Source organism: Gopherus evgoodei, chromosome 4 (genome assembly GCF_007399415.2).
Source record: "Gopherus evgoodei ecotype Sinaloan lineage chromosome 4, rGopEvg1_v1.p, whole genome shotgun sequence".
Taxonomy (NCBI): Eukaryota; Metazoa; Chordata; order Testudines; family Testudinidae; genus Gopherus; species Gopherus evgoodei.
Genome location: NC_044325.1, coordinates 78606013 through 78629094, shown reverse-complemented (window position 1 = coordinate 78629094; position 23082 = coordinate 78606013). Strand labels below are relative to the sequence as shown.

Sequence of the window (23082 nt, the reverse complement as noted above, 5' to 3'; positions counted from 1 at the left end):
GGACTTCTACCTTGTGCTATGCCAAGGAACATAGTCCTAAGCAAAGACTGGCTTCTAGAAGAACATCAGTGTTTAATCTTGTTTAGGGGGGCTATTGGATCAGTCCAGGGATAGTAACCTTAAAGTGTGCCCCATTCAGAGAAACTACTTCGAAATAAAAACTCTTGAGAAATTCTAGATCTTTGCCCAGACATTAGCTCCAGATAAATACATTACAAGCCACGTGGCTGGACCATTGCTACTTGCTGGGCCCCCAGTTCAAATGTGTTCTTACTTTATCTAGTTACTTTCAGTGTGCCCAGGGCTGTGCAGCGAGACTGTTTTCTGCCTGAATATTTAATCCCCAGAGGATATGGGTCTTGGGAGACAGCAAAAGGAGCAGCTGATTGTCAAGCTGTTTGCTGAAATGCAGTGGATTACACATAGATACATTTAATTTTGGTTGTTAACTGGGATCTGTATTTAATTCTTCATTGGAGCTTTTTCCTCTCGCTGTTCTTAAACCCATATTCTAGCCTGACATTCACAGCCCCCTGCATGTGTAGTAGTAATCTCCTCACTCACAAATACCCAGTCAGGAAAGGGTGACTTGGGCCTGTTCAGTGGGGTCAAGGCATTCTGTGGCAGCCAAGAAAATTTGAACTAGCTTAACTGAACCTGGATTGGGGTGAGATTTAAAGGGCTTTTGGTTAGTTGGGTAGTTGTCACCCACAACAGAGGTCACATGTTTGTGGCTTTCTTGTATTTAAAGTATTGGGTATTTTTATTTCATAAGCGCTTCTCACATCTCCAGAATTGTGGATCGAGGCTGTGTGAGCCTAGCCTTGCACGCAAGCTACTGTGGTTCGGCTTTATTCCAGGGAGTGAGGAGTAGCAGTAGCTGCCATGCTGCATCCAACTCGCTATCCAGTGACTCTGCAGGTGGCATTGGCTACCCAGCCATATGCCATGAATCTGTAGAGATGTGCAGTTTGGATGCCATGAGGCGGCTTTCTGGAAAATGTGACCTGTTGAAGGGAAGGGGGATGGACCCCTATACTAAATGCTGGAACAGCCCCAAATCATTGAGCCTTGCATTATTTTACTGCAGGATCTGGGTTGCTACTTCAGCTTTTACAAGGGGAAGAATCACCAGGGGGCTACAGCAATGAGGTTGTGAATGGAGATGCATCCCTTTACACTTGCAGCCATAGGGGTTTGCTCAGGGCCTATCTACTTACAGAATTCCAGAAGGAAACACCTGTTCCTGTTAAACTGGATGACACCATAGATCTATGATTTGAACCTCTGTTGGCACAGCACCGTTGAATCATAGAAGATTTAGGGTTGGAAGAGACCTCAGGAGGTCATCTAGTCCAACCCCTTGCTCAGAGCAGGACCAAGCCCAACTAAATCATCCCAGTCAGGACTTTGTCAAGCCAGGCCTTAAAAACCTCTAAGGATGGAGATTCCACCACCTCCCTCAGTAACCCATTCCAGTGCTTCACCACCCTCCTAAAACTAACAAAATGTGTGGAACACATTGACTTGACTCTACTGGCTGCTCTTTGCTCTGCTTGGCCTCAGTCTTTCTGTGTCTTAGCTCTGTTTTCCTATTTTACCCTTGATCTCTGCTGAATGTGCACCACAGTGCTTTAGGCTTCTTTCTCTGGGATTTCCAAACTAAGTTCTTTCTCTGCCTACTCCCCTCTTTCCTGTACTTCTTTCTTCCTCCCCTCTGCATTTAGTAACCCTACCAGAGACTGGGGAAGAGTTCTGCACAGCAGGGCTTTCCAGCGTGCTGCCGAAAGGGCCTACGTGTCTCTGTTCTCCTTTGGCTGCCTGCCCAGAACAGGGGAAGACATAGAGCAAGGGGGAATGGAAAGCAGGAATCTCCTGCCAGTAGAGTCTGCAGAATCTTTCTTCGAGAGCCAAGATGCTGCAAGCAAGGAGCCTGGGATCTTTTGAGGACTTTGGCTCTGGGGTTGGAAATAATATTTTTTTTTTTTTTTTAAATGTGGAAATGGCCCATCAGTTGCCTCCTAGCAGTAAAGCGCTTCAACACATGTTCAAAGGCCCCAGTCGTGCCTGCATTGCTACAGGGGATTTGTGGCGCTCTCTGCTAACATGCAGAGTGTGAGCTTGGACTTTGATTTAGGGCTACCCCCATAAATACTTCACCCTGCAAGGCAAACGTGTCCAGTCACGGGTCCAAGATGTGATGTCTTGACATTGCATTCAGTTCCAAAGCTGTTGGGTTTTTTTGGAGGGGGGGAAGAGAGCAGGGGGTGTGCTAATGTTCTGGATAATATATGGTGTGGGATTGTCTCTGTCTGTCAGTCTGGTCTAAGAGCTGGCTCAAGCTATTCCAATGAATGACTCTGGCCTTGGTAGCTACCTGCCTTCCTCCCAGAACATTCTAGTGGAATGTGTGTTTCCAATACCAATTGGGTACATGTTACAGCTGGGGCGGGGAAACTATGATGTTCTTCTGGGCCTAGTCTTGATTTAAGGTAGGGTTGTTTGCCGGGACTCCCAACCTAGGAAGAGGCATCACCAAGCTTTGTAAGTCCTGTAACCTCCCTTACTGGTCACGCGACATCCAGAATTCCCCAGCATCCTGAAACTCCTTTGTTGCTAAAATGTCTTTCTATGGCACTGTGAGGCTCCTTATAAGCAGGTTAAACATGCTTTTTTAACCTCCCTTTTGTCTGCCTCCCTCCCACCTCTCTGTAGGGGTGGGCAGTCTGCAAAGAATGTTCCTTCCATGACCAGCATAAAGGCAAGCCTCTGTTCTGCGGCTTCTGCAATTGCTATTTAAGGACAGTCAGGAAGGAAGTGAGGACTGAAACCACAGTTGAGCCCCTCCCCTGTAAGGAAGGTTACACCTTCCAAATTGGGTGTACCGTAAATGGAGGCAAGGGGGCAGCATCCATTCAAAGAAAGTGCAAGGGCTGCCAATGGATTGTGCAACAGGAGCTGCAATTAGGCAGGATCTGTAATAATTTATCCTTGAACTCCTTTATACAGAGCTGGCTGGCCACTGGCATCAGAGCACTACATTCAAATTGTCAAGTAACTCAAATACCTCCTACCTTGGCCAACCAACACCCTGCAAGCCAGTTGGGGGTGTCTGTCTGTTTGTGTGTCTCTCTCTCTCTCGCTCACGCATTTAGTCAGCTGGTCCTTCACAGTATTCCTTTCCTGCATAATGGATGGGAAGAAACTGGACAAGTATAAAGCTGGATTTCTAATGTGAAAAGGCAGATGAAAGAGGGAGCACTTCGGTAGGGAAAGGAGTAGAACTTTCCCCAACATTCAGTTATTGAATATTAAGAATTTGGGAAATAGTGATGAGGTAGAAAGGTGGGGTTGCTCCTGCCCCATCTCTAGGAGTCCCAGTGTCTGCTCTGAGAGTTAGTCAGAGAATTAGAAGTAAGACATGAAGCTAAGGTGTAACTAGTCCTTTACTGAGATTTACAAGCAGGCTGAATGAGTAACTGTAGGTTCAAAAGTGTTTGGGAGAAGGGAGGCAATCTTTCTACCCACAGACAAACTTTTCTGTTCAGGTTTCTGTCTAATACTCCTGTCAGCCCTCCTGCAGCCATGGATATGGGCCTTTAGTGCCTGCACAAGCATTAATCAAAACACTTGGTTGTAAGTGCTTGTCTATTGATGGCTGACTTTCCCTCCCTGTCTCCTACAGAGACTTCATCTGAATCACTAAAGGTCGGTGCATACATCCTCATTGGAGTTGGGGCCGTCACCATGCTGATGGGGTTCCTGGGCTGTGTTGGAGCGGTCAATGAGGTCCGATGCCTCTTGGGTCTGGTGAGTGAATCACTGCTGCCTTTACTCCACCTCTCCAACTTCTCTTCAGGTTATGTCCCTGTCCTCTGCTTCTCCCTGGCTCAGTGATCTCTTTGTTGAGAGTGATGCAGGAGTGGTGAGCCAGTGTCTAGGGACTCGAACCATCAGCAGGGCAGCCTCAGGCTGGTTGGGGCTTTTGTTAGCCAAGATGGCAGTCTTTTCTCTTCTCTGCAGTGTATACAGGGCCGGCGCTACCATTTAGGCAGCGTAGGCGGTCGCCTAGGGCACCAGAATAAGTGGTGGGCGCCGTTTTGCCAGAGGGGGTGGCAGGCGGCTCTGGTGGAGCTGCCACAGTCGTGTCTGCGGACGGTCGGCTGCTCGCGCAGCTCCAGTGGAGCTGCTGCAGGCACCACTGCAGCAGCTCCACCGAAGCCACGGAGCGCCGGACCCTCCTCAGGCACCACTGCGGCAGCTCCACCAGAGCCGCGGAACCAGCACATGAGGCGGCGAAATTGCCGTCCGCCTAGGGCGCTCAAACCCCTAGCGCGCCGGTCCTGAGTGTATATTTTTCTCTCCCCATCTCAGTAATAAATTACACAGAAAAAAATTTCCTCGGTGACTTCTCCCTGCCTCCATCCTCCTTGCAGCCCTGGGAGAACAAGACTGTGCCAGCAGTGATGGATAAAGGGGGTGGGTGTGAGAAGAGACTTGCTTCCTGCTGCAGTGCAGGTGTAATGAGATGTGGGGTGCAATCCAGGCTAGCAGAGCTGTCCTTAGGATTTACGGACAGCTGATGCCCCTATGCCTGACTTGGGGCACAGCCATTGCCCCCACTTGTGGACCCCCAGAAGAACCTCCGCCCATTCCTGACACACACCGAGCTTTGTACACAGCAGATGCTGCAGCAGCCCGAGGTGGGGGTAGGGGATAAGTATGAGGCATCAAAGGACACCAAGCTGCCCAGCCTGCCTCACGGCAGCGGAGAATCAGTTCCCTGCAGAGACCCCATATCCTCTCCCTCACTCAGAATGCACGACACTGGCACATTTGGCTCTGAATACGGCCCCTGCCTAAGGAGACTGCAGCAAACGCTGGGTGTGCAGGAGCTGACGCACTCTTACCTGCTGTCCCGGTGGTGGTGTCCCAAATTTTCAGGTGCCCTACACAGCTGCGCAGGCTGCATATGCTGCAGGGCTAGTAAGGGGTTGTCTCCATTTCCTTGTAATCCTAGGTGCCTTACAGTGCTTTGCTGCTGTAGCTCACAGCCTGGGATGCTCACAGCCAGCTTACAAGCATGCATGCCACACCCTCGAATGTCTGGGTGCTATGTAGCCAGCCCTGGTCCAGCAGCTCTGACCTGAGCAGCCTGTCTACAGGCTCACTCTGGCTTCCACTGGCCTTGGTTACAACCAGGAATGTGACCCCAGTCTCTCTATTCTCTTCCTCCTGCTCCCCCTCCTCCCCAAACCCCAACCCAACAACATTGTGCTGTGCAATGCCCAGCCTTCTCCTGAATGGCTCAGATAAATTTTTGTTTGTTCCTTTAACAGCACAAAATCGTATCACATTTTATTAACTTAACTAGTCTCCTCCATTCCATGGATTGGTAAAACTGACTTTGTTTTTTTTAATCTGAGCACACCTGCTGAGGAAAATGTCCAAGGCCGTGCCACGTAGCCACCCCTCATTCTGGTGCCATGAGCAACTTCTGCCCTTGAGGCCCAGGGCTGGAATGTGGGGGAAGAGAGAGGTCCGAGCTTCGGCATGTTCTGTCACATGCAGACACTGTAATTGGGCCTCCCCTACCTACCAGACTGGCTCATCTCCCTGCTGTGGAGTCTGCTCCTGCCAGGCCCAGCAGCTAGCCTAATGGTGGAGGTAGAGCTGCAGGCCATGACTGAAGTGTTTTGGGCAACTAACTCTAGCTATTTCTGTTAGCTCTTCATTTTCATGATTAGCCAGGAATCTCCAGACTAAACGCTGCTCAGTCCTATGTGAAAGGCCTGCATTGTCAGAATTTACCCTGAGCCCTACTGAGGTTGCTGCCCATAGATGTAGACTTGCTTTGGAAGCCAGCAGAGTTAACACCTTCTCTTCTGTTTTGTTTTTCCAGTACATCACCTGTCTGCTGCTGATCCTCCTAGCTCAGGTTGCTGCCGGCCTGCTCATCTATTTCCAGCGAGATGCAGTAAGTTTCACTTCCTTATAAGCCTTCAGGAGACACAAGGGTTGATATTGGGACACAGACCTGCATTCCTCCTTATCCTATCTGGCTTGGGGCTGGAAGCTTACTTTCCCAGCCTGGTTATGTTGTGTGCAGGCAATGGAGTCAAGCTCTCTCCGCATCCAAGCTATCTCCTCAACGCCATACACAATCTGCCCTGTTGTCCAGTCTGTCTCGATGTGCCTGCCAGGCCCAGCAGCACCATGTACCCAAGGACTAGAAAGTTCCTTATTTTTTCACCCATGGGTACCATCAGAAGTACCAAACACTTAACTTGATGTCCTCATCTGGACACCACCAAGTCCATGCAGCCAGCAGATCCCCTTTATTCCACCGACTGCTGGAACACTCCATTTTTGGGACCCTGTCAATGTCAGTCCTGATTACCCACTGCTCATGAGCTCTCTCCATGTGCTGCCATTTACATTTAGAGAATGAGCTGCATGTGTTGGGGCTTGGCTCATTCGAAGAGCTGAATGAGAATAGCAAGTGAGACAGTCTGCTCCCAGGCTTGTATTTGGTCTGAGAATAAGAGCAGTGAAGAAAGGTGGTTCCTCTGTGGGACAGTTCTTCAGTGCTTCATTTTATGCTCACCTGAAGTCCACAGCAAAGCTCCCATGGACTCTAATGGTGCAGCATCAGGGCCTAAATCCAGACTTGGGGAAACTCCCTTTCCTGTCCCCCTGTTGAAATGTAGAGAATTTGTGAATTGGGCTCTTAGTGTGTATTTTAGTTCCTTGCCAGTGGAAAGACTAACTCTGTAGTTTCCATCGGTGTGTGTAACTGACTGGGTGCTTGGACTTGAGCAGTAGCTAGGCAGATATGGTGGGTGGTGCTTATAGAAGTCTTTCCCATGAGGTTTGGGGCAACCATGTTACTCCCTCGCAGGCCTATGCAACCATCCCAACGCCAAACTGGCAAGGCTGTTGGTAGTAGCAGCTCCCAGACATGGTAGCTCTTTCTCCCGTCTGTGCTGGCTGGGTTTCTGCTATGGAGTGTCCTGTCTGTGTGCACGTGCCTGCTCTCTTCCAACTACCCTGCCTCCTATGCTGGGGGTCCCTACAACTCTGCTCTGTTGCTATCCTGTCCCAGTCCACTTGCTTCATTTCCCATCCCCTTCCCCATGACCATGCAGGATTGCTTTTGCATTTCAAACTCTTCCACACTTTCAGTTTCAGAGTAAGTGGGTTAATAGCTAATCTCTGTATGGGAATCCATTCTGTCCTTGAAGCAGGGCAGAACCCATAGTCTGATGGGTCTCCATCTTTACTACTTATTGAAGCCTCATGGCCTTTATCTATTGAAACTGCTTTTTATTGCAGCTCTCTAGGCCAGGGATCACATCTTTTCTTGCGATCTGTGCAGCATCACCTACATTTCTAGAGCTCTAAGGGACTAGGACAAAAGTGCTGATCCCCTTCAAAGCATTGCAACATCCAGTTGCAGTCTTAGATTCCTTCCCCAAGGCAGCTCCTCCTCTGACCTCTAGCGGGTCAGTGCAACACTTGTCCTAAAACCTAGATCATGTGGCTAGTGGTGAATTATAATTGTGCTGCCCTATGTCTGACAGGATGTAATTACACTGTTTTAAAACCCATGTTAAGTCTCAGAGCTCAGGCCTACAGACTTGGGCTCACGATACATTACTAAAAGTAGCAGTGTAGCTGTTTGGGCTCTGAAGCTTGGAGTGGGGTGGATTTCAGAGCCCAAACCCAAATTTCTGCTTAGCTGTTTTTAGCATTGCAGCATGAGCCCTGAGAGCCAGAGTTGGTAGACCTGGGCTCTGAGACTTGCTGCCCTGCTCCCACTCAGCTAGCTCGAATTTCCTGCAGTGGGCTGTGGTGAGCAAGAGCAGCTGTATGAGCTGGCTTCCTAATCACCTGTGCTCACAGATGGCTTGCTCTCTGCTGCATTGATTGCACTTAGGGGGGAGAAGTGGAAAACACTGATTAGCTGGTGTGGGGAGCGGAACAGACATTTGCATGTGCTGCATCAGAGAACAGCCCCAGTTCTGATGAAAAGTAGGGGGAAATTACTGCTTTTCTCCTGGGTGTGATCAGCTTTGGCTCAGCAAGGCAAGTGTGGTTTCCTTGCCACCCACCCCAATACTCTCCTTAACGCTCCTTCCTCTCTGCACTGTTCAACACTTCACCAGTAAAACTGCAAGGTTTTGTCTACGCTGGAATTTCTTGCAAGCAGCTGATATTGGCAGCAGTATAGGGGAATTGACCATACAATAAGGGCATCACCTTGCTGCAGGAGCCAGTGGCAGAGCTGCTTGGATACTTTCACCCCTTCTGTGGAGGAAATGGGGTAGTTGGGCTCCTGAGCTGAGATTCCAAACACTCCCATGCCATCCATCCAAGGCAATTGAACTTCATGTGGACGGCTACATTAGAGCCTTTTAGAGGATCCCTTAAACTTGAGGTGTGGTCTGCTCTGTGGGGTACTTGCACAGATCTTCAGAGCAGCACCCCCAAGTTTTATGGGCCGGAATTTCTCCTGCCCCTCTGACTCACGACAGGCCATGCTTCATATTGGTATCTACACTTGTGGTGCTGTGAATGTTACTTTTATTTAGTGCCCCTTCTCCTGAAGGAGTCCAAAGAAAGTACTGTAAAGTATGCTGAGAATTACACAAAACTGTTTGTTTGTTTCTTAGCATGTAGGATATTTTCCACAATGACGTTCTCTTTGATTCAATAAACTTGGCTAGAAATAACTTTCAGCGATGGAGAGTGAGGGGTTGGACTGGGTGGTGTTTACAAAGAGTATTTATTTCAGGTCTGAAGTGCAGTGTACATGACAAATCTGTACCTCCACTTCTCAGTAGAGATGTCCATACCCCATCTGGCACAGCTGCTCCGAGGAAAGTATGATTTGTCCAAAAGTAAATACCAAGCATTTTTCATCAGTAGATCTCATAACACTTTACAAAGGCGGTAACATCACTATCTCCATTTTTACAGCTTGGGGATACTGAGGCAGAGGGGGTGAAAAGACTTGGCCAAGGTCACCCTGCTGTTCAGTGGCTGAGCTGGGAATAGAAGCCAGGTCTCCTGAGGCCCAGTCCAGTGCTTTTATCCACTAGGTCACTCTGCCACCGTATGAAACCATTAGTTCAGAAGTCACCCAGGTATTTTCTTTCTTTCCCTGCCTTCCCCTCTTCTCCAGGCCTGGTTTTGGCTGGGAATGTTGTAGCTTGCTGTCCCTTCTGTCTACCTTGGTCTAAAGTTCTGGCCCATCACATGATAACGTCAAGGTCCATTGCCTCAGGGTTGCCCTAGCAACAGATGGGCTAATTGTGAAGACTTGAGTGAGTCTCCCTGATCCTCCAGCAGTGTGTAGTGGCAATGAGGCTTCCACACAATGCTGTCCAAGGGAGGTGGGTGGAGTATCATCTCCACTATAGATGTGTCTGTCTCAAAGTGTTCTTAACTTGGGTGAGCTGACAGGTATTGGTTTAACATGGGTTAAAATAGTAATGACTATATGACAACTCAAGTTCATCCCCCAGCTTAAGCTGAGTGAAAAGCAGAGTTGGCATCTCTTCACTGCTGTTCTTTAACCTGAGTAAAGAACACACCTTTGTTTTGCAGTAAAGACTCTAGGTATACAGCTGTCAGCACAACACCCCCTTCTTCCTTACGTTTGACTCTTGTTAATGAAACAGGTATGGGCTCTTTGCAGCTGAAAGGCACGGGAGACTGGTAGCTCCCAAAACAGTAATATACATTTGACAAACTACATTCTACTCTTCAAGCTGTGTTGCTGTTTAATGATAGATCTCAGTACAGTCACTCACTGCCCCTCCATAGATCATAGAATCCTAAACATTAGTGCTAGAAAGTCCCTTTTAGATCTCATCTAGCCTAGTTCAGTTTGCTTCCTATGCCGGTGGCTTTCAAACTGCGTGTTGTGACCCAGTACTGAGTCGCAGAATGTAGGGCACTGGGTCACGGCGGCTCTGGTTAGCACCACCAACCAGGGCATTAAAAGTCCCTTTGGTGCTGCCCAGCTAAGGCAGGCTAGTTCCTACCTGTTCTGACACTGCACTGGGCTGTGCCCCAGAAGTGGCCAGCAGCAGGTGGGGAGGCCATGGGGCTCTGCACACTATCCCCACCCCGATTACTGGTTCTGGACTCCCATTGGCCAAGCTGGAGGGGGCGGTGCCTGCGGGTGAGAGCCACGTGGAGCTACTTGCGCATGCCTCTGCTTCCGGGGCACAGCGTGGTCTGCGGTGCCAGGATAGGCGGGAAGTCTGCCTTAGCACCCCTGCTGCGCTGCTGACCAGGAGCCCCTTCTTGCACCCCAAGCCCCTTGTCCCCAGCCCCACCCTAGAACCTGCCACATCCAGCCCTGAGCCCCCCAAAATCTAGGGCTCTCTCCTGCACACCAAACCCTTCATCCCTTGCCCTACCCCAGAGCCTGCACCTCCAGCTCAGAGCCCCCTCTTACACCACAACTCCCTGCCCCAGCCCAGAGCCCCCCTTCATTCCTGAATCTTCATTTCTGACCCACCCCCCCACAGCCCTCATCTCCACACCCCAGCCCTGAGCCCCTCCCACATCCTAAACCCCTCATCCCCAGCTCCATTGGGTCACGGGCGTCAACAATTTTCTTCAAGTGGGTCGCCAGAAAAAAAAAGTTGTACAACTACTATCCTGTGCCATATTCTGTGGGACTTTTGCAACCTAGCTCTAAACAACTTAAGAATAGGAGAGTTGTTATGCCCTATTTGCCAATTTTGTGGTGTATGCAGGGGCTTGTCTCCGGCTAAGGGGCTGTAATGTGTGCCTCAGCTGAAGGATTGGAACTGATTGGGGAATAATTTCTCAGAGAGGGGATGGGAGCCCCATCACTTGATATGCATTTAAAACCGGACCTGACAAAAATGTAGTGTTCCGGAGAGAACGATCTAGCATTGGTCCTAGAGAGATGGACTGGATGACCTCTGGGGCCTCTTCCATCGCTAAGTGCATGAATAATATAGTGAATGTAACTGTGCAGGCCAGACTCAGATTTCTTCCCTTAGTGCAGTGATTGGTTTGTGCAGTAATGAGAAAGGGAAGTTGAAAAATTGCATGGTCACTGTTACATGGGGGGCAATATCCTCCTCATGCAGCTAACTTTAAGCCATTTTCCTACTCTAGCTCTGTATAACACCAGTGATAAACAGCAATGGGTTTTTTTGGTGTCGTAAAGGGGGGTGGGTATTGAAAGTTGTTCAACATGCTTTTCCAGCCTGCTGCTCTTTCAGTTAGTTGCCCTGGTGACACACAGGGGGCTAGGTGTTAACTCTGGATGCCTGTGTTCATTCTTGACTTGCTCTGCCAGTTATACTTGAAAACAGGTTGCCCTAGGTTCACTCTCCAGAACTGTACTTCCTGTGTAATTAACCCCCCCAATTCTTTCTGAAACACACACTAATCCTTGGTTTATAATTACCTGCAGTTCCTCGCAATGCTGGTGTAAGGTTGACAGACCCCGGTCGTCAGCAGGCGGGATCGAACCTGGGGCCTCTGGAGCTTAGTGCATGAGCTAAAAACCAAGTGGCTGTGAGCTAGGGCTGTCGAGCAGACTCATTTTCTCTCTCGAAGTGGTCTCAGTGCCACTAGATGGGACAGAACACCTCACACAGGAAGTGTGTGGGTTACATTTGTACAAAATCCCCTAGCTTAGAACTAGAGCCACTTGAGACTCTTCTCCCTTAACCCCCCAGGCAGCGCATCCTCATGTGATTGGCACAGATTATGCACAGCAATTAAAAGCTAGAGCTGTGCATGAGCAGAGCTTTTCCTTGAGCTCTGAGAGCCTCAGATCTTGGGGCTATGGTTCAGGCCTGTGTCATGCTGTCAGCAGTAATGGAGCTGATCACAAAATCTGGGACTGAAGCACTTGAACTGGGCTCAGTCTTCTTGCTGAGCTGAGCTTGCTTTGACTGAATGTGCAGGCTAGCAGCTGACTTCCTGGGTGGGGTTCAGGGTAGACAAGTAGCTCTTCTTGCCTGCCTCTGCAGAGAGGTGGGGAGAAGGCAGCCCAAAAGTTCAGTAAACTTTTGAGCTTACTGAAGCAGCGGAGGCCAATCTCATTAGCAGGAACCAGGTCAAATTGCTGTCATTTCCCCTTGACTTGGGGAAGGGGGTGGGAGGAGAAGTTGGTTTGCCAAGAATGAAGGGGAAGAAGGTTAGAAGTCAGCTGAGGGAAGAGGAGAGATCATGTGACTCCTATCTGTGTGACTGAACCTGGCTGTCCCCACAGAAAGCCAAGCTGTAGATTCCCTAGGAACACACAATGCTGCCTGATGCTGAGTCCTGACCAGCCCTGGCTTTGAGATGAGGTTTTTTTTTTTTTTTCCCTGAGGCAGCTTGTGCAGCTGCAGCAGTAAATACTATTGCTGAAGCTGGCTGGGCCAGGTCACTTTATACCAAAAAGTGGATGGATGGCTGCTCCAGGCAGGTTACAATAACCTTGGGTTGGCTTGGAAATGCCAACTCCAGGACCACTTCAGTGGTGCCTATTTTGTCACCCCCACTGAACTTGATGGGGTGGGGGAGGCGCCGCATTGCAAATGCTTATGGTGGAAATCAACTTTGCTCCTGTCTCTAACGCAATCTCTAGTTTTCCCCATGCTCCTTCTGACCTGATCCTTTCCCCTGGCATTGGCGGCTGCTGCTGTTGTGTCCAGAGTAGTGACTGAGGAGGACCTGAGACTCTTGGGCAGTGGGAGTTGCGGGCGTGGGACTGACCACGAGGAAGGTGGTGCTGAGAGTGACTAGCTTGCTCTGCTGGTCAGGCTCTGGGTGGGTATGAATGGCAGTGTGGCGGTGGAGTATGTACTCATGGGGAGGGAGATCTAGAGCAAGACATGTTTGGGGTTTACCATTTGCACCCTAAGATGTAGCTGGGCTCTCCAGTTAGTACAATCTGTCAGAAAAATTACCAGCAAGGGGCCTTGGCTGCTGCCCTCACCGAAGGCTGAGTAGGGAAACCCTTGCTGGCCCCTGCACAGTGCAGCAGGGGAGGGGAGGCTAGTTCCATACTTGGGTTCTAATTCCCACAGTGCTGGCTGCAGATACAATGGTCTGTCCAGGTGGGTCTCGGGGAGGAAGCTGGCCAAACTTACATCTGCACCACCTTTCCAGTCAGCTCTGACTCCTTGAAAAGAGGCGGAGGGAGTCAGCGCACTTCCCTGTATGTAATCTTGCCCTAATGCCCAGCATCTTCATTTGGACTTGGTCAGTCACTGCGGATGTCAATGTAATTTGCAAATACCCTGGGCTTTGAGGCTTCGTTAGTAAGTCAGTGTGTTTAGCCTCTGTCTACTGAGAGGGGAACCCACTTGCCTAATCCTGCAGAGCAAGTTGCACAGCCCGGCTGATAGTCTCCCATCTTTAACCCTGGAGAAGCAAGTGCAAACTCCAGAGCATGGGCAGCAATCTTGACTGACCTGTGTTTAACCCTCTTCTTTCCTTTGCCAGCTGAAAGCAGAAGTGTCCATCGTGGTCCGTGACCTCATTCGGGATTATGACCCTGATAATCAAGGCAAAAAGAGCATCCAGGATGCATGGGACTATGTGCAGGAACAGGTGAGTCATCGAGTTAGGGATGGTGAGGAGAAAAGACTATGCTGGATCTGGTGGTGGGCTGGCAAACGTTGGCACTGGACAAAAGTGAGGTGCTGCTAGTCAGACTGAGAGTAGGGGAGGTGCTGGGTAAACTCAAGCAACCCCTTACCTTGACTGCCTCCCAGCCTGTCTCATGGCCCCAACTAATCCAGTCCTTGCACCCCCTTCAGTGCTGACATGCAGCCCTTATGCCCTCCAGCCTCCTTGCCAGTGGACTCCAGGAATCCCTTCCCTAGCCAGTTGTGTTGAATCTCTGTTCATGGATTTCAAGGCCAGAAGGAACCATTGTGATCCTCTAGTCTGACCTCCTGTGTAACACAGATGACAGAACTTCCCCCAAAGTAATTGCTAGAGCAGAGTGATTAGAAAAACATCCAGTCTTGATTTTAAAAAATCTCCCATGATGGTGAACCAACTATGATCCTGGGTAAATTGTTCCAGTGGTTAATTACTCTCCCTGTTGAACACTTCTTCCAGTCTGGCCCCGTGGCTCTCGCCTGGCATTACTCTCACCATGGTTCTCTCCAGCTGCAGCACTTGGCTCATGCACTAGGAAGCTATTACTGGAAAGGACTTCCTTGTTCTCATTAGTGTTTGTAGAACTGTGCCTGTTGAGGAGGGGAACGGCACTGGGCCCTGCCATCTGGCCAAGCAGCACAGCCAGCTGTACAGGATTTGAGCACCTACTTGCTGAGAGACCATGTTGGCTGCTGTTCTCAGGCAAGGCCCTGCAGCTGCCTGACCCAAAGGGGTAGGGATGGAGGGTGGGTACTGCATAGTAGGTCAGACAAAGGGGATTTGAGCCTTACTCTCCAGAGGTACTCCACCTCCACTACTTTGTACTCCATTGCTCCAACACCAAAGTATGCCTTAATACTCCACTGACACCTTTTGCTGGGATTAATTTCTTGATACTGAACTAAACTGAAGGTTTAATGCCAGGCAGCCCAGCTGAATCTGTTGCCCTACTCCCTAGGATGTGGTATCTTATCTGCAGGTGCCAGTATTGCTGAGAACCATCCAGCTGCCCATGGGTTCTGCTCTTGGCATCAAGGTCCCTGCTTGAACAGCTGGTGGGGAAAGCTAATGTCCTGGTTCAGCATTTGAGCATGTCAGTCATGTTTACATGCCTGCAAAATCACAGTACTGCAGCTAAACAGGAGAGTAAGAGCCCTGCCTTTTGAGAGCTTGCAATCTAGCTAGGATAAATACAAACCAAGGATCAGGAAAGGATGCCGTAAAAACAAGGGACTCTCTAGTGACATGGCTCTTGTTTGTTTCAATGTCTATGCTTTCTGGAAAGAGCATGGTCTGGGAGGTTTGGCTTGGAGAATGGAGGCGTGACAAGACCAAGTCCGGGGAGGGTCCAGGCATAGAGGGGAAGGAGATAGGACAAAAAGAAAACAGGTTGAGCTTGAACAGAGCCATGTTGGCAAGAGGGCAGTGAATCCAAATGTGCTGGCTCCCCCAGCAGCTGAAATGGGACAGTGTTGTATAATCCAAGCATAAATGTGGAGGCAGAGGCTCCCCAAGCAGCTGAAATGGGACAGTGTTGTATAATCCAAGCATAAATGTGGAGGCAGAGCACTCCTACTCAAGGCTGATTTAGACACCTGTTAACGTTTGTTTTCATCCTGACTATTGGGGATTGACACTCCCATGCACTAAAAAGCACTTCACATGGTCTGTGGGGCAGATGATGATGGAGAGTCGCATTGTGTAGGTCTCCATTTGGATGCTAAAGGAAAACTCCAAGCCACAATCTACCATCATAGTCATGTTTCTTTGACAGCCTTACAGAGGACTGTTTGGGCCATGGAGATGGAGTCCCCTGTCCTCCTTAGAATCCATTTCAGCAGCAGGGAGACTTGCATTCCCAAAGCCTGTCATGTGAGTGAACAGGAATTAGTCTGGGATCCAGTTCTGTTAATCAGCACTAGAGGTCCTGTGTGAGCTTGGAAGGATGTGTGTCACAGTGGGTATTGTGTGGAGCATCTCTGGAATACCACATCATTGCACAGCTCGCTCATGCTGTCCAGACTCCAAATCTCCTTGCATTAGAGTTAGCTCCTCCTGCGGACTCTTTTACTGGAATTAAATGTTCCAATTTTTGAGTCTTAAATATCAGATGCCAGTTCTAAATTGGAGTCTTTACATTGTTCAGGCACCAGCTCTGGCATTTTCAGGACTCTCCACTTCATTAGTCACCTTGTTTACTAAATAAATCCAATTTAAGCCAGAGGACTTGCTAGTAGGCCAAGAATCTGAATCCCTCCCTGGCTTCCACCTGGTGAGCTTCTGAAACTTTGTTGCTCAGATGTTATGGTGGAAGCACTTGACAAGTGAAGGACGTGTGTTGTGTATAGGACAGCCAGCTAGACTATAAATTCTCATTTACGCAGCCTTGGGTAGACCTCATGAGGGGAATATGCTTCCCAGTGAAGCCATCAGCTTTCCATATGTAGATGGAGGAAGATAATTGTCTGGCCCCTGGGATCTTTTTGCAAATGAGACAAAATTTCTCCCAGCCCTGTATCTTCTTGATTACCCCTTTAGCCTACACATTTTGTTTTGAAACAGCTGACTCAAGCTGTTCCCATGCATCTGAAGAAGTGTTTTTCTACCCATGAAAGCTTATGCTCAAATAAATCCCTTAGTCTTTAAGTTGCCACCGGACTCCTGGTTGTTTTTTATAAGCTATAACTGATGACTGGGGTGGGTCCAAAGTTTTGGGTAGACGTGGTAGCAGGTGGGCTCCATCTTGTGGTGGGCAGCTGGTACTGTAGCACTTAAATTTCAGGGGCTGAAGATCTGGGCAGAAGAGGATGAACCTTGCATTGATTAACAGAACTTTTTTGTCAGTTAACTTTTTTGTCAGTTAAATTTTACGGTTGTTTTGCATGTTCTCCAAAACGTTCTGGTTTCTTACACCCAAGGCATCTAATGTTATGGAAATGGCACACTTAAGGAGAAGATCAAGTAAATATTCAATCTGTACAATCTCAAGTAAAAACATGTAAAAATACTATTTAACTGTGTCCCCTACGTGGTCTACAGATTTGATTCTGGGCAGGGATTACCTTGCCAACCTAAAGGCCACAAAGTCTCTCAAACTCACCATGCATGCCCTCTGCCATCCTCCCGTTCTCACCCATTATTAGCCAAGAAACCTTACCATCTTGCCCTGCCGCGTTTTGTGGTAGCACCCTTGCATTCAGCACCTGGCTTTGTTATGAACTGGGGGTAAGAGGAGGGTCTGTCTGTGAAGGATAGCCTCTCCTTTTAAAAACTACAGGGGAAACTAGTAAAGACCTACATTAGACACAATCTTATGTGACTCTACACCAGTACTAAAGGGTTGGGAGGGGAGGAAATGAGTGAGCCAGATCACACTTCAGATACTATCACTCATAAAGTGACAGTACCAGAATACCTTACTACGAGTGTGTAGCAGCATGACTCGAGCCCTGCTCTACAAGTTGTATAGTTTATGGACCCCTAAATGTCTGTCTGTGCTGCCTTCCTAGAGGTAAGGCTCATGAAGGCTAACATGCTCCAGCACACTAGCTGCTCTGCATGCTGGTTCTTGTAGTCTGTCTCTTACACCTCTGGATGGGAGGCTGCAGTTTCCTCTCTTTAAGCACATTAGGTGTTCCCCTCTAACTCATGGCTAGCTACCAAAATGTTTGGGGGAGAAATCAAAATCCAGCCCGTGCACTTCCCATTTTGTTGCCTACCTGCGGTAGATATTGCATGGAGAAGGCCTGTCCCTACCTGCTGTCAGCCCCTTCCTCTCTCTTACCAGCCGCAATATCTGAAAGAGAATAAATGGGAATGCTTTATCTTTGCTCTTAGCTCACTTGCTGTGGCTGGACTGGGCCACAGAACTGGACAGAAAATGAGATCCTCCTGAACAAAAGCCTGACTTCCTACCCCTGCTCCTGCTCCAATGGCTCAGTTGATTTCCAGCCTAAGAGTGGCTTCTGTGACATCGCTACTAATAAGACTGTGTCAGTTGCCGACTGGCCTGTTTATACAAAGGTGAGTACTTGAGCCTCATGGGACCTGCATGGAAAGTGTCCATTGTGTGATTCCCTGGTATTCTAAGAGAAGCTAGAGACAGAAAACTGTTGTTGAAGTCATCTTGTCCTTAGACTCCAGGAGACACTGCAGAGCCCTTCTCAGATACATTTTCAAGGGCTTGGCCCTGTTCCCTCTGAAATGTCCTAAGCAATGGGGCTTCCACTCCTTCTCTGCTGATGCCGTTCTACAGCCTGATAAAGCTCACTGTCAGGAAAGTCCATGTCATTCCATGGTTCAGAAGAAGAAACAGGAGCCGTTCCCTTTCCCAAAGGACATAAGAATGGTCTTACCCTGTATGGGCAGTGGTCCATCTAGTCCTGTATCTGGTCTCCAAAAGTGGCCAGTATCAGAACTTCAGGGGGAGTGTAGAGAACAGGGCAATTGAATCTATCCCATCTTCCCCTCCCACCTTCTGGCAGTCAGAGGTTTAGGGTTGCCTCAAGCAAGGGGATTACATCCCTGACCATGATGGCTAATAGCTCTATCAATGACTATCCCCCATGCACTTATCTAGTTCTTTTTTTTTTTAACCCTGTCATACTTTTGCCCATTGCAGCATCCCATGGCATTGACTTCCAGAAGTTAATTGTGCTTAGTGTAGGGAAAACTCTCTTGTTTGCATTAAACCTGCTGCCTATTTTTTATTTCATTGGATGATCCCTAGCACTTGTGTTATGTGAAGGGGTAAATAACACTTCCTCTTTCACTTTCTCCACACCAGTCATGATTTTATAGACCTATATCCTATTTCCACCCCCAGTCATCATTTCTAAGCTGAACAGACCCACTCTGTCTCCTTATATAGAAGCTGTTCCATACCCCTAATTTTTTGTTGCCATTCTCTGTACTTTTGCTAGTTGTATCTGTTTTGAAATGAGGCAATCAGAACTGGACACAGTATTCAAGGCATGGGTATACCTTGGATTTATATAATGGCATCAATATTTTCTGTCTTATCTTCTATTACTTTCCTAATAGTTTGTAACATTCTGTTTAGCCTTTTTGACCACTGATGTGCATTGAGCTGAAGTTTTCAGACAACTATCCAGGGTTCTCTTAAGATCTTTGAGTGGTAACAGCTAATTTAGAACCCATTGCTATGTGTGTAGCTGGGATTATTTTTTCCAATGTGCATTATTTTGCACTTATCAGTGTTGAATTTCATATGTCAATTTGTTTCCTAGTCACCCAATTTCATGAGATTCCCCCTGTAACTCTTCCCACTCAGCTATGGACTTAAAAAATTATTCAAGATAGTTATCAGCTGCAAACTATGCCACTTCACTGTTCACTCCCCTTTTCCATCCCATTGAATTAATATTTTGAACTACACAGGTCCCAGTACAGATCTTTGGGGACCCTGCTGTTTGTTTCTCTCTCCCCCCCATTATGAAAACTGATCATTTTATTCCTACTGTTTGTTTCCTATCATCTATGAGATGACCTTCTCTTCTGTCTCAAAACTACTTAGTTTTCCTTAAGAACCTATGAGGGACTTTATTATCAAAAGCTTTCTGAAAATCCAAGTACACTGTATCAGCTGCATCACCCTTATACACATATTTGACACTCTGGTAGCTTGGAGAGGCATGACTTCCCTTTTACAAAAGTTTTTGTTGACTCTTCCCCAACAAATCATGTTTATCTGTATCTAATAGTTCTGTTGCACCCTTCAGATGTTTGTAGACTCTTACCCTACTTCTCCTTCCCCCTGTAATTGTTTTCCCCCCTAGGGCTGCATGAGTAATGTGCAGAACTGGTTACAGGACAACCTTGGCATCATCCTTGGAGTCTGCACAGGTGTTGCTGTCATTGAGGTGAGTCTCCACTACCCCCTGCACACTCTAACCTAAACATTGGGTCACTTTTTCAGGCTCTGGAGAGCTGGCCAGGGTGGGACCACAGCTCTGATGCTCATTGGGATGGGTTCAAAGCTCCAACAGCCAAGGAGAGTACCCTTCAAACTGAGAATGTTCAGTATCTGTAGGTTATTGATTGGAAGGTGAATCTAACCAAGAACTAGCTGCTGTTCTGGGAGTGTCTCTTGCCCAGAGTCTTGCTAGCATATCTGGTAGCTGAGAATCCATGTCTATAACTAAGAAGAATGTGGGTAACTAGTCTCAGTTAGTGAAATCCTAGTGATACCCTATAAAAGGCTAAACCAGAGTAGCAAAGATTTTTAATCACCTCTTTGTGCAGCAGTGTCCTCATGCTGGCAACAGCCCATTGTGGCAGCAGGACAAGCTGTCTGCCTGTCTTGGACTCAGATCACCCCAGTTACCACAACATGCTTGCTTTTCCCATTCAGCCTGCCTGTTTTCTGACACTCTCTCTCTCTCTCTCTCCCTCCCTTTTTTTCCAATGCCTGTTTTTCCAGCTGTTGGGGATGGTGCTGGCCATTTCGCTCTGCAAGAACATACACAGAGAAGAATACAGCAAAGTACCCAAGTAATGAGTCTTCTGATCCTGGAGCTGCCCCACCACAGAGGCGCAAACAGAACATTCCTCCTGCCCTCATCCCCCTCTGACTGTCCCATCACACTGACCATTACTCCAGTGAGATCCCATTTCTCTCAACACCGAGGAACTGTAGTGGCATAATACAACATGAATCTTCTGGTGATCAGGGCCCTGGGCAGCCCCTCTCCTGTCTCTGGATAGTTCCTACTCTGTGAAGCGGGCCACTTATCTATCTTGCATCATATGATCTGATCAACCTGGGAGGGCATGAAGTTTTCACTGCTAACTTGGTGTTTAACAGGCTCCTTCCCTTCCAGTCCATCAGGCCTACAATAGAATAATCCTCCTCCCCACGCCACCTCTCTTCACCACGTGAGCTGGGAATCCAATGAACCAGCATGAAGACTGAGGGCTTGGCCTACTGGTGATGGGTCACCCTTTGGAGTACATTGTGGGTGAAAGAATGCTTCCCTTCCAATTAGCCTCACGTTGTCTTCTCCCTGCCCTTACCCCCATCCAACTCGGACTGAATCCAGAACATTCTGTGCTCAGACAGATGTGCCTGGGTCCCCAAAATCATTCCTTCCATTTCTGGAGTAAACCAAACACTGCCTTCCATGTAGCTCCCTTCCCCGTCTCGTTAGATTAGAAGCCTCCTGGAAGGAGCCAAGCCCACTTGTTCCAAGTGTGGCCCATCCAGCAGCTTGTGATGTCATTGCTAAGCTGCTCTTGGAACAGAGGCAGATGGGTTTTGGGCTTTGCTAATTTCAGGGCCCCTTCTTCCATCCCTAGTCCTCCCTTTCACTGGCTCCTGTTGGCTCAGTGGCACTTTAGAGACTGTTGAATAGCACAGGTGTCTGTGGACTCAGCCTAGACAAGCTCTGCTGGGCATGTTCTTGGGTTGCCAACTTTTATAGTGGAGATGACTATTTTTCCAGTATACAATCTATGATTGTTAATTCTTTGTTTTTAATTACGATGTTAAGACAAAGGCATCTGTATCTTGATTGCTGACCAGGATGGACAGCTGCCACTGAAGTCCTTGTCATGGGGTATAGGGAAGAGTTTGTCCATGTTTGAATTGCTGACTAATGGCCATGGGGTCTGGAATCACTCTCACTGGTATCTGGATCATGGGCTTTAAGGGGAGTTGCTACAGTGATATCCCAATAGCTGGCTCCACACAACAGCTGATGGTTGAATTGCAGGCTCCATTCTGGGTGAGGAAATGGGGAGGCTTGGTGCCTGGACGTCTGGTTGTGTGTGCAGTGATGATGTTGCTGCTAACTGAGACCTGGGGAAGGAGTTACTGTTTATAATATTCAGAGTACTAGCTTCCATTCACCTTCCTCTCCAGGCCCCACCTCAAAGCCCGTGAAATGGCCAGCTTGTGACTGCAGCTCTGTCTTGCCTACTGCCCTCTTGGAAACTCAAATGAGGTTGGGGTGTTCATGCTCCTGGTGCATGTGCTGCTCAATTTTGGGGATCATAAAGGGATAAGTGACACCTGCCAACATATCTGAGGTTGGTATCTCTGTAACGAAGGGAAATAGATCTGGCTGTTGTGCTGACTGTGGCCAGCAGCAAGGGGCAGCTCTAAAGAATTCCCTCCACCCACCTCCCAAAAGGAGCTGGCCTGGGGTCCCCAGTCTCTCTCACTAGCATGGGGAGGCTTGGGGAGGGATGGTGCTGCAGTGGTGGATGGAAATAATTGCTCTTGCAGGGGAAGGTGGGGGCTACTTTACTTGGCCTGTGGAGGCATTTCTAGCTATGAAATGTGATCCTGGTCTTGGGTGCAAGTACCTGGTGGGTGAGTCTGCCTTCAGCAGTGATGTGTGCCATGTATCAGGGTAGCATGAAGCCCTGTGCACTGACTCTCCAGGCATAGTCTCCAATTCCAACTAAAGGGGTAGGCTGGCTAGTTGCTCCTTTGGCAGAGAGTAAAGACGTGCAAAAGCCTCCAGGGGAGTGGTAGTTTCAGCAGTGGGCCAAGGACTGAATGATCCATGGAAACTGCACTTCCCTTTCACCCCAGATGCTGTCCCTCCAGGGAAAAGTAACTCTATGTAGGTAGCAAGCGTTGGGGAAGGTTGCTATCGCATTCCTAAGGTGATTCTTTCCTGAACCCCCTCCTCTTTGTACAGATCCCTCCAGCCTGACGCTTACAGGGGCAGCACCTTTTTATTGCTCTGAAGTGAAGCTAGCATTTTCCCCCCATCTGTTGTAGTAACTAGAGGTTTGTCCCCGAAGGTGGTTTATTTGTTGGCATCTGAACTGGCGAACAAGAGCCATACGCTGAGCAGAAAGGAAATGGAGCCCCTGCTGAGCTTTTTTGTCTTTTAGGAACCTCTTCCTAATGGAAGAAACGCATGTACAGATCTAAAACATAGAAGGTATTTCTGCAATAAAGAGATTTGCTTAAAAAACACCACAACCCAACCCTTGTGCACTGCGATATTTGCTCTGTCCTTTCTCATTTGTATAAGAATCTCCTTGTGATGGTCACACCGCAAAGGGGCTTGGCGATGTGGTAAGACGCACCTGGCATTGATGTCTTGATAGGGCAACGGGGCCGGCCAGAGAGGCCTGCCTGTGAGAAATTACTGGTGTGGTATGTATGTGGAAACATCTCCTCCCACTATTTGGAACTTTGGGTGAGGGGTGCTTTGTGTTCACTAGAAATTTTTAGGGGTTTTTTTGCTTTTGTTTTTGAGTTTTTTTTAACTCATGCCATTACAGTTGTAGGCACGAGCCACGTCTTGTTTTCAAGGCAATTAGTGTATTCAGGGCTAAATAAACTCTGGGGCTGGAGGTGCTTGAATAAGCGCCACTTAGTCTAACCCAGGGTGCTGCCTGTATTGTGTTACCAGAATCCAAGAGTTCTGATTCCTCCAGTGA

General features: G+C 48.4%; 1 protein-coding gene across 1 annotated transcript in view; it reads left to right on the top strand.

Annotated features, from left to right (window-relative positions):
• Positions 1-22612, top strand: part of CD82 (CD82 molecule) — a 65728-nt gene extending 43116 nt beyond the window's left edge. The window contains exons 4-9 of the mRNA XM_030559990.1: positions 3686-3810; positions 5903-5977; positions 13495-13602; positions 17497-17682; positions 19458-19541; positions 20102-22612. Coding sequence (XP_030415850.1) covers positions 3686-3810; positions 5903-5977; positions 13495-13602; positions 17497-17682; positions 19458-19541; positions 20102-20176 — 653 coding nt within the window. The 3' untranslated portion in view covers positions 20177-22612. The remainder of the gene's footprint in view (positions 1-3685; positions 3811-5902; positions 5978-13494; positions 13603-17496; positions 17683-19457; positions 19542-20101) is intronic.
• Positions 22613-23082: the final 470 nt, after the last annotated feature.